We start from the raw sequence: 13,868 nt of genomic DNA on the forward strand, positions 1-13,868 counted from the left end.
ACCCAAAATACACCTATTAATTACAACCCTGATTCCAAAAACTTGCATGCAAACTTAGAGTGTAAACTTACAGGAGTTTATCAGTTTGAGCATATAATACACTGTCTTTGTGCAGTTTTCAATTTAACAAGTGTCACAAAGGTTAAGCAAATTGTCGCATCTATTTGTGTTCCCCAACTTTAGGGGAATCAGGGTTGTAAGAGACTAATAATAACTTTTCATTCTGCCTGTATATACCGCTTACTGTTAAATGATAACATTGAGCTCCTTATTTTTATACTAAATATTTTTGACCTTATCTCCAATTTTACTTGGCCAATCATCATACAACAAAAACTGGCATGGAGTTTTAAGCCAATACTTTGGGGGTAAGCTGACAGCAGGGAAACAAGCTGCTTTGTTTTTCACGTTGTGACGTCATGAGGAAGTCGTGATTTGTCTCCAGAGGGTTAAACAGCTCATTTTCTCTCCTGCAGTTCTTCTCGGCTGAGTAACGGAGAGACGGAGTCAGTGAAAACTATGATAGTTCACGATGAAGGGGAGAGCGACGCAGGTTCGACGCCCTGCAAAGACAGCACGCTGATCGTCAGACAGGTACTGGCTGAAGAGAAAACGCAAGACAAACACATCAATCATTTACCACAAACTTTAAGTTGTGTATTTTTTGTTTATTCATTCCCCAAGTGTTTTTTTCCATTTTGTTTGTATGTCGTGTGTTGATCATGTTCTGTTCTTAAACACTTTTTGGCTCGGTAGAGAGCAGCTTAAAGGGTAGAAGCTAAGCCAAGATTAGGTATAAAACCTCACAAAGACCAGTAACTCATTCAATAACATAGTGATTACATTAATTAAGGTTTTCTTATAGTTTTAATCTATTTTGGACATTTAGATTTTGATACATAAGCAGTAATTTTATGCATTTAGTACCAATTAAAGCCACAAAATAATTATCTTACAATATAATTGAGTACTAACAGGAGATTTCCTTCCGCCTGTAGAGTAGCCAATGTAGTCTGCCCTTCGCTCTAGCTAACACCTTCCCGTCCCCTGAACTCATCAGGAACACATGTAGACCCACAGTCGTCTACCCCTCTTTCTACTTCCAGAGTGCAGGTGACAACAGAAAGCGTCCGAGCCCCGGCCCGGGTCAACCTCAGACCCCCCCCGGCCTGCTTTCAGGCTTTGCCCCGAGCCCCGGCTCTGTGTCAGGGCCCGGGCACGGCCTCCACACCCCCAGCCCCCATCACCACCATCACCATCTCCACCACCATCACCCCACACAGCACCCGGACAGGAACGGCTTTGCAGGCCGCATCCACCACCTCCCAGACCTGATCCAGCAGAGCCACCATTCCTCCCCCTCCTCCTCTGCATCCAACTCCCCCTCCTCCTCCAGCCTCGCCAGCCCCTCCACCATGTCCCCACAGAGTCCCCTGGACAAGCTCACGCTCCTCATAGAGGTATGTCCCCCCAGCCTCAACACGGAATAGAGCTTAGGAGTGACATTTCTTGTGTAAGGAGGAGCAAAGAGAGTTGAAAGTCATCATGGCCTGCCAGAATTAGGAACATATTACAGTAGAGGCTTCGTACAACGTCCTAAAAGTTTAGAAAATGCTTCATTTTATTTGATTATGTTTTCATGTGAGGACTATGCTTGAATTTGAATACACTCCTTGAAACATGTTGGTGTTTCATCCACACAATATTTGAAATGAAACAATTCCGTCGTCATATTTATTTATTTTCTCTCGACGCTTCACACCAGGCGAGCTAAACTAGCTAATAACTAGATAACTCATCTGTTGATCAACTACTTTTGAAATTAGCAAACATTAAATATCTTGTTTAAAACATGCAATCGAAGTGAAAAGGAGCATCTGGTAAAGTAATTGATTGCTCTTGCCATTGCATTTACAGTGGCAAAAAAAAACATGTGAACCCTTTGAAATTACCTAGTTTTCTGCATAAATTTGTCACAAAATGTGATTGGATTTGCATCTAAGTAAAGACAAACACAATGTGCTTAACCTAATGCCACACATACAATTATAGTATTTATAATAGATGTGTCTTTATTCAACACATCCATTAAACATTCATAGTGCTCATTCAAAGCTTCCAGTAGCTGCTGATCAGACCTGCACAAAGTTCAGGAGGAAATTTGGACCATTTCTATTAGCTCTTGTTGGAGTCATAAGCCTAAGAGCACTTAATTTCATTTTTGCAGAAGACTATGTAATTTCAAAGGGTTCACTTACTATTTCCTGCCACTGTATGTTAACAGTTTTTGTGTGATGATAAAGGTTTCCAAGTTTGGAATTTTTTGGTTTATGTACACAAAAGTGCTTAAATTTTACTTTTAAAAAGTGTCACAAACCCTCACAAACTAGCTAAGTACCAAAGGTAACTTAACAAATGTGTGGCTTCACAGATTCATACACACAAAACAGTTCTAGTGACTAATAGTATTATTTAAAAACAAGTGAGATTCTGCTCATGCGTCATTTCCACACTTCTGACCGGCCATGATGATAAAATCTTCTTCTGATTCTTTCATGCTCTGAGTACGTCGCCCTCTGCTGGTCACCGGTGGCACTGGTGATCCTCTTTCATTTTTTTACTCTACTGACATAAACTCTGCAGAGAGATGGAGGCGTTGGTGGAGGGCTGCATTTTAGGAATCATTTGGAAGCATTTTTTTTTGTCCTGTGAACATCTGGTACATTACAAATATTTTTATGTATTGCAGCTTTTTAAAAAACCCTCAGATTTCCTTTCAGCTGGAGTCGCTCCTCTGTGAGTTTTATATTTATGATCAAAACAGACATGTTAGCTCTGGTTTATAGCGTTTTCTTTTTTGCCAAAGTGTCCTCTGAGGCTCGTTGTGGTTTCACAAGCACTCGCCCAAACATCTAAATCTCATTTTAATCGTCGATGTTGCCTATTTTCAGTCATATTCTCACATTCCCCAGACAATAGATCATAGCCGACAGGGCAGTTAGCAGCACGACGGCAAGTATGTTTCCCATGGAAATATGTTTTTTTAAACTACATTTTTTGTTTCCCCTTTTGTTCTCTCTGCACTCCATGTGTTTTACCCTTGACCATTGTTTTTTGCCTTTTTTACTACTGATTTTACCCTCCAACTGAATGCCCATTGTATCTGCATGAAACACATAGAAAAATACCTCAGTTGTCCTGCTTGTTTCAATACATTGTGTTTATTGTTTACATTAATCTCTATCTGTAAACATCTGATGCTGTAGAGTTATGATATTCTTATCTTACTCGTATTTCGTCTCACTGCAGAGTCAGTCTAGTAACAACATGCAGAAACACAAGTCTTCTTCCTCCTTCACTCCGTTCATCGACCCACGCCTCCTCCAAGTCTCCCCATCCACCGGCAGCGCCCTCAACAATGTCGGTAAGTCCCGCCACCCCACTGGCTGCTGGACACAATCCGATGCAACAACAATCCACAACTGCAAAGAGGCTTATGTACTTTTTTTGTAATGCAGGAACTGAAGGAAGTGAAAGTTCAGGAGCTAGAAAACTTCCTTAAATATGTTGAGCAGCATTTAGTTTGCACCTCAGACTCATTAAGGAACATTAAGTTCTGGAAAATAAGAAGTGAAGAAAAGTGGGAGAGTTGGGGTTGAAAATGGCAGCGTTCACATTATTTATCTTTATTTTATTTTTTTTACATCCTTGCTTTAATTTTCTTCTCACACAGTATACAGAATGTTGAAGATTATCATACTAATAATTACAACTTTATTTATATGGCTGCTTTAAAAAAAAAAGAAGCATTTACCAAGTTCTTTGACAGACAAAGTCAAGCAAAAGGTATAAAGCAACAGGAAATGACACAACAGTGTGGCTAAACAGTGCGGCTGAATAAGAGCGAGACAAAATCAGGATCAAATTAATACAAGAAGACATAAAATCAGAGTGGACAGCAGGAAAATTTACAGTATTTATCAGGGAAAAAAATATTTATATTAAACATAAATAAATCTGGATACACAAATAGGTAGAAGCATTATTGAGAAAACAGCAAAAAGATGATAAAAAAGGACATGGAAAAACAGCAACAGAAAACTTTGGAGCTTGGGTCATTGAACCAAACAAAAAACTATTTGCTCTGGAGGGAAACGAGTTAAAGATCGTGAGTGTGTGTAAAAACCAAAATGAGTGTGTTAGCCCGTTAGCAGCCTCAGTTTATAAACAAAGCTTTCCTTATCGAGGCAGTCCTCTTGTTCCCATCAGCCCTCGGAGGATTAGCCGTCATCAAGGCCAGATCTTTTCCAGTCTTAAGGACTCTGGTATGCTGAAACATTACCTCACCTGATGCAGCTGCTGACCAGCCGCTCACCTCCTCTGTGAACTTAATGGTTCAGTCTGCGTTTAATCACTGATTTGATGAGTTTGGATTTTCCCACAGATGTTTTGAGTTCACATGGTGATTTAAAATAGACCAAGAGAAAGATGGTCCATATTCTGACACAGATACCATGAGATAATAGGATGCTGTGGCTGCAGCACAGCTTGTTATGTATCCTAGTTTAAATCTTTTGCTCTGAACTAAATGATGAACAACCGCTGCTCTAACATGAAGGAAAGGTTGATGGATAATTGTCCTTAAACTTCACCTTATTATAGTCAAATAGTTTGTTCTCCAGACTCTGCTCTCAATCTTTTTCACTATTTTCTGACAATCAGTCCTATACTCATGATTACCAAAAGCAAACGCAGGAGCTCCATCCAGCTTTCTAATGTCGCCCGTTTGATTGACCCCCACCCTGCCTGCCCGGTAAACTCTACATCCTACACCGTCCTACCTAAGCCCTTCCCTTTGACCTTCTAGGCTACGCGAACGATGCCCGGCTGGCAGAGGCGTTGAGGGCCGACCCGTCTCGGAAGGGCTCCGTGGTCAACGTTAACCCGGTCAACACTCGCCCGCAGAGCGACACGCCAGAGATCCGCAAATACAAGAAGAGGTTCAACTCTGAGATCCTGTGTGCCGCCCTCTGGGGTAAGATTAAGACTGAGACATAATGAGATTTGTATCACTCTTTTATGTTTTTAACAAGTTTAACATTCCTAATGTGCAACATTTTGTACTCTGCAATGTGTCAAAGTAATTTGTAAATAATATATTCAGTGTCAATCATAAGGCTTGTGTGTCCTGTCTTATACCTAATGTAAAGCAGCATTCAGCCAAAATGTTCTTTAGGTCATTTATTAATGAATTTGTTCATATGCAGTCAAATGAAGTTATTGATGGGAAAGAGGATTAGGAGAAGGCCAAAGTGAATAGGAGGAGAAACTCGGAGTGGTTTTATTCATGTTACACCCAAAACCCCTCTGTGGTTATTAAACGCCTGATTCCAAAAGAGGTGGGACGCTGTGTAAAACCAATATTCAGACTTATTTACAAAGGTTTTAAATAAAAATATACTGTCTTTCTGACATGTATTCTATATAAACCGTAGAAATTATCAACTTTTTAAGGAACAGGGTCGTAAAAGACAAAACACAACCACTTTGCCCCTTGATCCATACTTTTAGATTATGCTCTGTTTAACTAGCAAAAGTGCACTGGGACACGCCTTAAGCCTTTGACTTACTTGAACACAAAAAATAACAAAACATAAATTTGGATTTTGATAACGATGTTTTTTTACTTTGAAATCAGGAGAACATCTAGTTCTGTATTTTAATACCAAATTTATTTCACCTTATCTTTAGGCCATTTAGATCATTAAACAGGGAGCAAGGAGTGTTTTCTCTAGATGTCATTCATATAGGTATCGAAGTCTTCACCACCTGGTGGCAGCATTGTCTTGATAAATTCTACATATGTTTGACCAGACTCATTCCCAGCTGTTCATTGTATGTGGTAATCTGTGTATTAATCTGTGTTTATGTCTGTCTGTGTGTGTGTTTGTGTGTGTAGGAGTGAACCTGTTGGTGGGAACAGAGAGTGGTCTGATGCTGTTGGATCGCAGCGGCCAGGGGAAAGTTTACCCTCTGATCAACCGTCGGCGCTTCCAGCAGATGGATGTCCTGGAGGGACTCAATGTCCTGGTCACTATATCAGGTGTGCACACACACACACACACACGCGCACACAAACACACACACACACACACACAGACATCAGAAACACACATTTTAAAGAGAAAGTTTTATTACACTTCATACAGCCAAATTGGTCCCCCTGGGATGAAGAATTGATCGATGAGGTGGACTGAAACACACACACACACACACACACACACACCAACCAATAAAATGATATATAAACAGACTACTGCATGCAAAAACACACTGTAATAAATCTAATTATAGCTTGAGTCAATTAAGACACTGAAAAACAGTTTCACTTCTGTTTATCCTGCTGTGTCAGCTCATCGTCCACAGTTACATTAAATGTGTGTTTGTGTGTGTTTTCTCAAACTGACTTGTTCACATGCCCACACACTGAAGCCTGCAGCATCCGACGTATTCTCACAAACAACTGTGTGTGTTTGCATCTGTTGTTGCATTAATATCTTTATATACACCCACACGTGGTTGAGTTTAAGATTTCTCAGACTGAAAGTGCATCCACGTTCTTACTTCTCCTCTTTCTCAATTTCACACAAACACACGAACACACACACACACACACACACACACACACAGGGAAGCGGTGTAGTCAGTCTGTCACAACAGATATTTTGAGCTAAACGGATGTTGAGTAAATCTCAGCTGGGGGAGACCACGTCATGTGTGTGTACGATATGAAGCACTGACACACACTCGAGCTTTCCATGATGGAATGAAACGCCACAGAGCAACACACGTAGATTTCCTGCCATGAAACTCGTTTGCGGTGCATGTGTAAAAAATAAAATAAAAAATACACGTCATGGAAAGTTGTATCACCACACTAAGTCCATATTGTAGCTTTTGGGATCAGATTACTAAGAGACGGCATAAACAAAGGCTTCACACACTAAATATATACGGCCATTAGCGTCATCATATTCTTAGTGCACAACTTTGTAGTTTCAGAGCAGCAGGCCGAGCTGCCTCTGTGGTAACAAGCTGCACGCAATGTTAACACACACAAAAATGCATGAACAAGGTGCAAGTCTTTCTCTTTTTAGATTTATGACCAGTGCAACCTGATAATCACAGCTGAGCTGCATAATAATATATAGATTTCCAGCTTTCAGATGATGTACACCACTCAGTTATTGTTGATCTGCCATCTCTCCCACTCCCAATTCTCTACAAAAGGGGGCTGAAAGATAAGGGGTTAAATATTTTTTTGATTTGACTGTCAAATGACCATACCTACAGTAGGAGTAGTTCAGTGCAATGTCAGTTTATATTTTATTTTACAGAAAAATTCCACAACTGTGAGAGGGAGTGAGTGTATTTATATAGCAGCTTTCGAGAGCAGAAAGTTCTTTACAAGGTGAAATAAGCATAAACATGTATAAAAATAAAATAGAAAACACAATAAATAGAACAATAGACAATTACCAAAGGCTAGTTTAAAGAAGTGAGTCTTTTTGAAAGCGTCAATAGAGTGCAAAGAAGGGAAACACCAGATTCACACATAATGTCAGTGAAGTATTCCTTCAACAAAACAGTTGGGTAGAAACTAGTAAGTATGGTTCATGATGTTTAATAATGACACTGGCATGATATGGATGGACTGGTCTCGGCTCAGATCTCAGATATTCTTTACCTACTGTAGCACTGACTGACAAATATCCCTTTATTTGTATATCTAGCAAATTTGTGGTAATTAGACCGTTCTTATGTCACTCATTCTGCAAAACACCTATGATAATGTGTTCTGTCTACACACACACACACACACACACACACACACACAATCACCAAGTTCCCCAAATGTTGCAAAACACTGCAGACATACAGCAAGTCTTTTTAATATATTGTATTTAATATTTAATATTTAATAATATTTCTAATATTTCTAGACTGATTTTGCAGCATTAAAGATGAGATCATTGCAGACTGGAATGAAATGTTGGCAATAAGGACATAGTAAATGGCTTTAAGGGTAACTTTGAATTGTCAAACTCTTTGGAGTTGGCAGTGTTAATGGCAAATACAGGATTCAGGAGAAAATTCTGCTTTATTTTTTGAATTTTAGAGGAAATAAACAGCAGATCTCAACTTGTTCTTAAGAAAGTTGGAATAGAAAATAGATTATTTTTTCAAAGTGCTTTACAGAGGCATAAAAATACACAAGAGACATAAAAATAGACAAAAAATACAACAGACATTAAAATAGACTTTAAAAGCAGAATTAAAATACAACATTAAGACAGTAAAAGTGTATTTAGAACACTATAAAAACAATTGAAACAAGAAATTATAGGGGGAATAAATGATATAAATATTTGTTTTATTTGTGTATTTATAGGAAAGCTGAAGTAAACAACAATGTTTCAGCAGACTTCAGGTATTCAGGGATTAATGCTTATTCCACAGGTGAGGAGCAGAGAAACCTGCTTGGTTTTGCTCCTTGAAACACTGAGTAAACCTGTCCCAGATGAATTTGATTTTAACCTCTCTTAATCCACGACAGGTAAAAAGAACAAACTGCGTGTGTACTACCTGTCCTGGCTGAGGAACAAGATCCTCCACAACGACCCCGAGGTGGAGAAGAAACAGGGTTGGACCACTGTAGGAGACCTGGAGGGCGCCGTGCACTACAAAGTTGGTAGGTCACATTCTCAACAGCAATGGCTGGTTAAAGGCCGGAGATTACGGTTTAATAGTTGGCCACTCTGTGGCTTATTGGACTACTATAAATATCATGTATTGGCAACTTTCTGGTTCATCTTTGGCAAGAAATCTTTATTTCCTGTCATGTCAAAGTTTTTTTGTGATTTACATTTTTAATTGTCATTTCTTCAGTAAACATTCTGTACAGTATACAACTCTGGATAGTAATTAGGTAAATAAAATTAAAAATAACAACAACAATAATAATAATAATAACAATACAATTTTCATTGTTGAAAAAATATGAAAAATATGTTTATTTTTTTAATGTATTTATTTATAAAATAATATTTCTTTTTAGCCCAGACAGAGTTAAGTTTATCAGATCCTTTACTTCAGTAAAATTACGACTACAGTGAAAAAAAAGTATCAGCATTAAAATGTACTTACAGTATCAAAAGTACTCGTTATTCAGAATGGACCCACTAAGATGAATGTATTTATTCTAAATATATCGTTAGATTATTATGATTAATGCATTTATGTAAGCAAGGTAGAGCTCATTTTAACTACTTAATATACTGTTATGAGGTTTCATTTATAATAACTAGTGCAGTGCCCATAGGAAGTATGTATTTGCACACCATCCAGCACATACACATTGAACAGTGATATTCACTGGAAACTATTTAAATATTATTGGAAAATCGAACCTTGTAGCGCACCTTAAAACTCTGAAAGATAGGTAGGCTAAATAGATTTACAGATGAGATGAGTCAGGTGTGGAAATCCAGTGTGAATTGTGTTACTGACCAGGTGTAGGCCTATCACACAATGGGACGGACTCCACTAAAAGGTGTCCGATCGGAAACGGTGCAATGCCGCAACACTTCCTACGTAAATAATGATATTTTGAAAAATGAATTTAAAAAATTGAGGATGCACACCTGCCATACGCAAGCCACATCCGAAATCTGAGGTCAGTCTGACTAACAGTCAGCGAGATATGCCCTAGACACACATCCACACACACAGACGCTTCTTGCTTTTAGATAGATAGATGTCTAAAAATGTTAAAGTGATAATGTTTTCCATGTTAAATATCAACCTTTAACCTAAATGTAGTGCTTAATGCAAAGTAAAATATTTGCCACAAAATGTGGTTGAGTAGAAGTATGAAGTTAGATAAAATGGAAATACTCAAGTAACCTCAATATTTACATCATCACTAATTAATTTGTGATGGCTCATGTTTTTAGTTTTCATTAAAACTATGAAAAACAGTTGTATCTGGTCAGCTGCTGTGTTATGATGCATGTTTTACCAGTGCATGTTTATCAGGAGAAAACCGAGCCACATCTGGACTCACGGGGGAGTCACAGTGTTAGTGTACGCGTACGAGACACGCATGCCACAGATAAATGATGGAAGGAAAGCCCTCGATTAAGCAAGAACGCGGTGAGGACTTCTGGTGGGACATGTAACTCCACTGACCTGTCTAAAACTCAGAATGTCCTTGGTGATGGCAGTGCCACTAAGCAAAGATCAGCACTTCCTGTTGGAAACCCCTCGAACTGATCAGAGCTGCCAGTCGTGAAATCCATTTCCTGTCAAGATTTTTTTATTCACGTGTGTCCATCGATTTTATTGTCAGAGTTTGATGGAAAGTACAGGAAAAAAACACAAAGACACAATCACTATTGGTGAGAAATGACACTGAGATTGATCAAAATATTATTCAATCTCTTCAGATTTATCTTCTTCCACTGAATTATTCTCAAAAGTCAAATTCTACAGATGTTTCATCAAAGCAATGTAGGGACTTTTTGGAAACAATTTCCTTTTAAATCATCTCATATTCTCAGTGTACAGTAAAATAATTAAGATACTGCCATGCACAAGTCATGTTTAAATAATTATAAGATAAGATTATACAGCATGAATAAATCAGTTTCTGTTAATATTTAAAAAAACTGACAGCAATCCAGAGGAAAATCAGTTTGTTAAAATACCAAATGCAGTAGAGGTATTCTGTATTTTTAATATTTCACTGTTTCTCTTAACAGCCTGCAAGGACTAGTAGTTTTTGCATTTTTCATTAAAGGGCAGCAGGAAAATAAAAAATTACCCAATCAAGCACAGGGTCAAGAATTCCAAATGAATGTCCTTTTATTTAGTTTTTAGGGGGGGCTTTTTTCATTTTATGCTGTGTCTTTGTTTTTCACTGCAATATATAAAATCTATATAAATTTATAAGTCCCGCAGCTCTGTGGAATCGGCACAATCATGGCTAGAAGTAGGAACAACTCAAAAACGTCTTTGTGCAGAATAACACAGTTATAATAAATTATAAAAGAAAAAATGCAAGTTGAATTACTCTGAAACTATTTTTTTTTTAATTGGAATAAAATGGAATTTATATTCAAAACTTTTCCAAGTTTCCACAAGTGTCATGAATATTGGAAGACAAAAAAAATGGGTCTCAACATATTGTACATATTGAACTATTGTCATGTTTCCAGTCTCTCCTGTCCTCTCCTCTCTGCTCTGTGTAAACAAAATTTCAGTGAATATTTGTCACGTGACCGTTCGTCTCAGCAGAATCAATCATGGCTTCACAGTGTCACTGAGGGGCAGAATTTAATGTTTTTAACAGGATCTAGTTATTCCAAACAGTTCAGTTTTGGCAATGAATAAAGAGATTTTTAAAAGAAATATCACAATTTCAAGCTTCATTTTGGTTACTTTTCTAGCAGAAAATGCCTGTTTTTACATTTTCTTTCTATGAACTTTAACGTATTATTGGTGATTTTCTAAAGAAAACATCACCAAGGTTCAGAAGGTTAACAGTTACAGAAGAAGTTGAGCCTTAGTAGTAGGTTTACTTACCAAAGAAGCTAAAAACTGACCTGTATTTCAGTGCTGCCAACGTTGTTCTAATATTTTATTTTTGTTCCCCAGTGAAATATGAGAGGATCAAGTTCTTAGTTCTGGCTCTGAAGAACTCAGTGGAAGTCTACGCCTGGGCGCCTAAGCCCTACCACAAGTTCATGGCCTTCAAGGTGGGTCAGCTTAGTGTGGAGTTATTGCTTGTTTTTAATGATTCCACATAGCTGCCTAACACAAACAAACTCTGACGTGGTCACGTACGTTAACTCTCCTCCTAGAGCATCTTAGGAAAATGAATTATTTTTTAACATAACTCCAAATCAATGAAATAAAATGTAATCTATTTTTAATCACATATTACACACATGAACTGTTTTTAATAATATTACTGTTAACTTATATTTTAACCTTTATTAACTTATTTTTTCTTTTAGTCAGACAAATAAATTCTCAACATACAGTATGACATCTCTCAAGTTGGTTCAATAAATTGGATCTTTAGTCTGTGGCGTGTTTACACAATTTTATGTGTTTTCCAGAAGGTTTAAACGGGTAAAAGAGAGTTGTTTTATTTACGTTTGTACAGCTTGCTATCGATACTGATAACCTCCACCCCAGCAAATATTTACTGATCTGAAGATGGAGCTCAGCTGCTGAGTTAAACTGTTTTTCTGACCTGTGTGCTTCAGTCTTTCGGTGACCTGGTGCACAAGCCCCTGCTGGTTGACCTGACTGTGGAGGAGGGTCAGAGGTTAAAGGTCATCTATGGCTCATGTTCAGGCTTCCACGCTGTGGATGTCGACTCCGGAGCCGTCTACGACATCTACCTGCCTACACACGTAAGAACACACGTCTGCAAGTTTGCTGGTGCCTTATGAGGCATTTAGATTATTTTACGGCTCTGTTGTTGTATGTCAGGACCTGAATTTGGATCTCTTTTGAGTTGCCAGTTATAAAAAGATCTTAAAGAAAGTTATCAGCAGACCTCATGTTGGTGCTGTGTGTTCCTGCAGATCCAAACCAATATCCAGTCTCACGCCATCATCATTCTGCCCAACACTGACGGCATCGAGCTGCTGGTGTGCTACGAGGACGAGGGTGTTTATGTCAACACCTACGGACGCATCACCAAGGACGTGGTGCTGCAGTGGGGGGAGATGCCAACCTCAGTGGGTGAGTCACAGGGGGCAAAGGTCACAGAAACACACGCCTCACACTTTGTTTTTCTGAGCTCTTTATATACTTACAGGCCTTTATACTGATCCAGCACTTCAAGAGAACAAAAGAAAAGGAAATAATAAAATTAAAAGAATTACTTTTGTTTCTTTTTTCTGACCTGCATGGCCTCTAGTTCACATGACTTAAACCCTGATTTTCCCCTTACCAACAGTTTTAGGAGCTTCCCAACTCAGTTCAAAGGCAAGTCAGTGTTGGCCCCAGTGAGCAATATTCACTTTTTGTGAAAAAAAAAGAAGAAAGTGTTTCTATAGGTTATCAATATTTTTTTGTCACTTTCCAGTGATTTTTGTCTTTCTAGAAAGCTCAAAACACAGTTAAACACTGCTCCTCTCCATAAATACTCATCAGCTCTTCCTCCTGGTCAAAGGTCTCGTCATTAGTCGGTCATGTCGTGTGAAAGCCACCTTGACTTCTCCTGATGAAGTGTGAACTTGGCTTTGGAGACCCTTAAGTTCTGAACCACTGACCTTGTTACACACGAGGCAGAATAGCACAATAATGAGGTCACAATGTCAAAAATTAAATTGATTTCATTGTTTGTAATTTTTGTTACTCCCTGTCATATGTAACTTTGCACATCATTAGTGAATAAACCATCTATGGATTGAATTCTTCATAAGTTGTTGATCATTGATTAATCATTAGCTCACACATGCTCACAGCTATTGTATTTCACCTACACAAACCACTTTACATTGATTATTTGCCTTGTAGCTGCAGAGGAAACACACACACACACACACACACACACACACACTTAAATGACTTTGGATCAATCAGTGTATCTGTTTTCTTTGCAGCCTACATTCGTTCCAACCAGATCATGGGCTGGGGAGAGAAGGCCATAGAGATCCGCTCGGTGGAGACCGGCCACCTGGACGGCGTCTTCATGCACAAGAGAGCCCAGAGACTCAAGTTCCTCTGTGAAAGAAACGACAAGGTAAGACGTTGCATGTAGACATTCATCAACACACCCATATCTA

The 13,868-nt window shown here is 38.5% G+C and overlaps 1 protein-coding gene across 1 annotated transcript in view; it reads left to right on the top strand.

The window, feature by feature from the left end:
- The window catches only part of LOC131979378 (mitogen-activated protein kinase kinase kinase kinase 4-like), a 138,071-nt gene that overhangs the window by 120,210 nt on the left and 3,993 nt on the right, over positions 1 to 13,868 (top strand). Inside the window, exons 22-31 of the mRNA XM_059343335.1 lie at positions 477 to 594; positions 1,107 to 1,460; positions 3,310 to 3,424; positions 4,868 to 5,035; positions 5,960 to 6,103; positions 8,618 to 8,752; positions 11,719 to 11,819; positions 12,336 to 12,485; positions 12,660 to 12,819; positions 13,686 to 13,825. Of these exons, the coding sequence (XP_059199318.1) occupies positions 477 to 594; positions 1,107 to 1,460; positions 3,310 to 3,424; positions 4,868 to 5,035; positions 5,960 to 6,103; positions 8,618 to 8,752; positions 11,719 to 11,819; positions 12,336 to 12,485; positions 12,660 to 12,819; positions 13,686 to 13,825 (1,585 nt within the window). The remainder of the gene's footprint in view (positions 1 to 476; positions 595 to 1,106; positions 1,461 to 3,309; positions 3,425 to 4,867; positions 5,036 to 5,959; positions 6,104 to 8,617; positions 8,753 to 11,718; positions 11,820 to 12,335; positions 12,486 to 12,659; positions 12,820 to 13,685; positions 13,826 to 13,868) is intronic.

The sequence above is a fragment of the Centropristis striata genome, chromosome 10 (assembly GCF_030273125.1).
Source record: "Centropristis striata isolate RG_2023a ecotype Rhode Island chromosome 10, C.striata_1.0, whole genome shotgun sequence".
NCBI classification, from domain to species: domain Eukaryota; kingdom Metazoa; phylum Chordata; class Actinopteri; order Perciformes; family Serranidae; genus Centropristis; species Centropristis striata.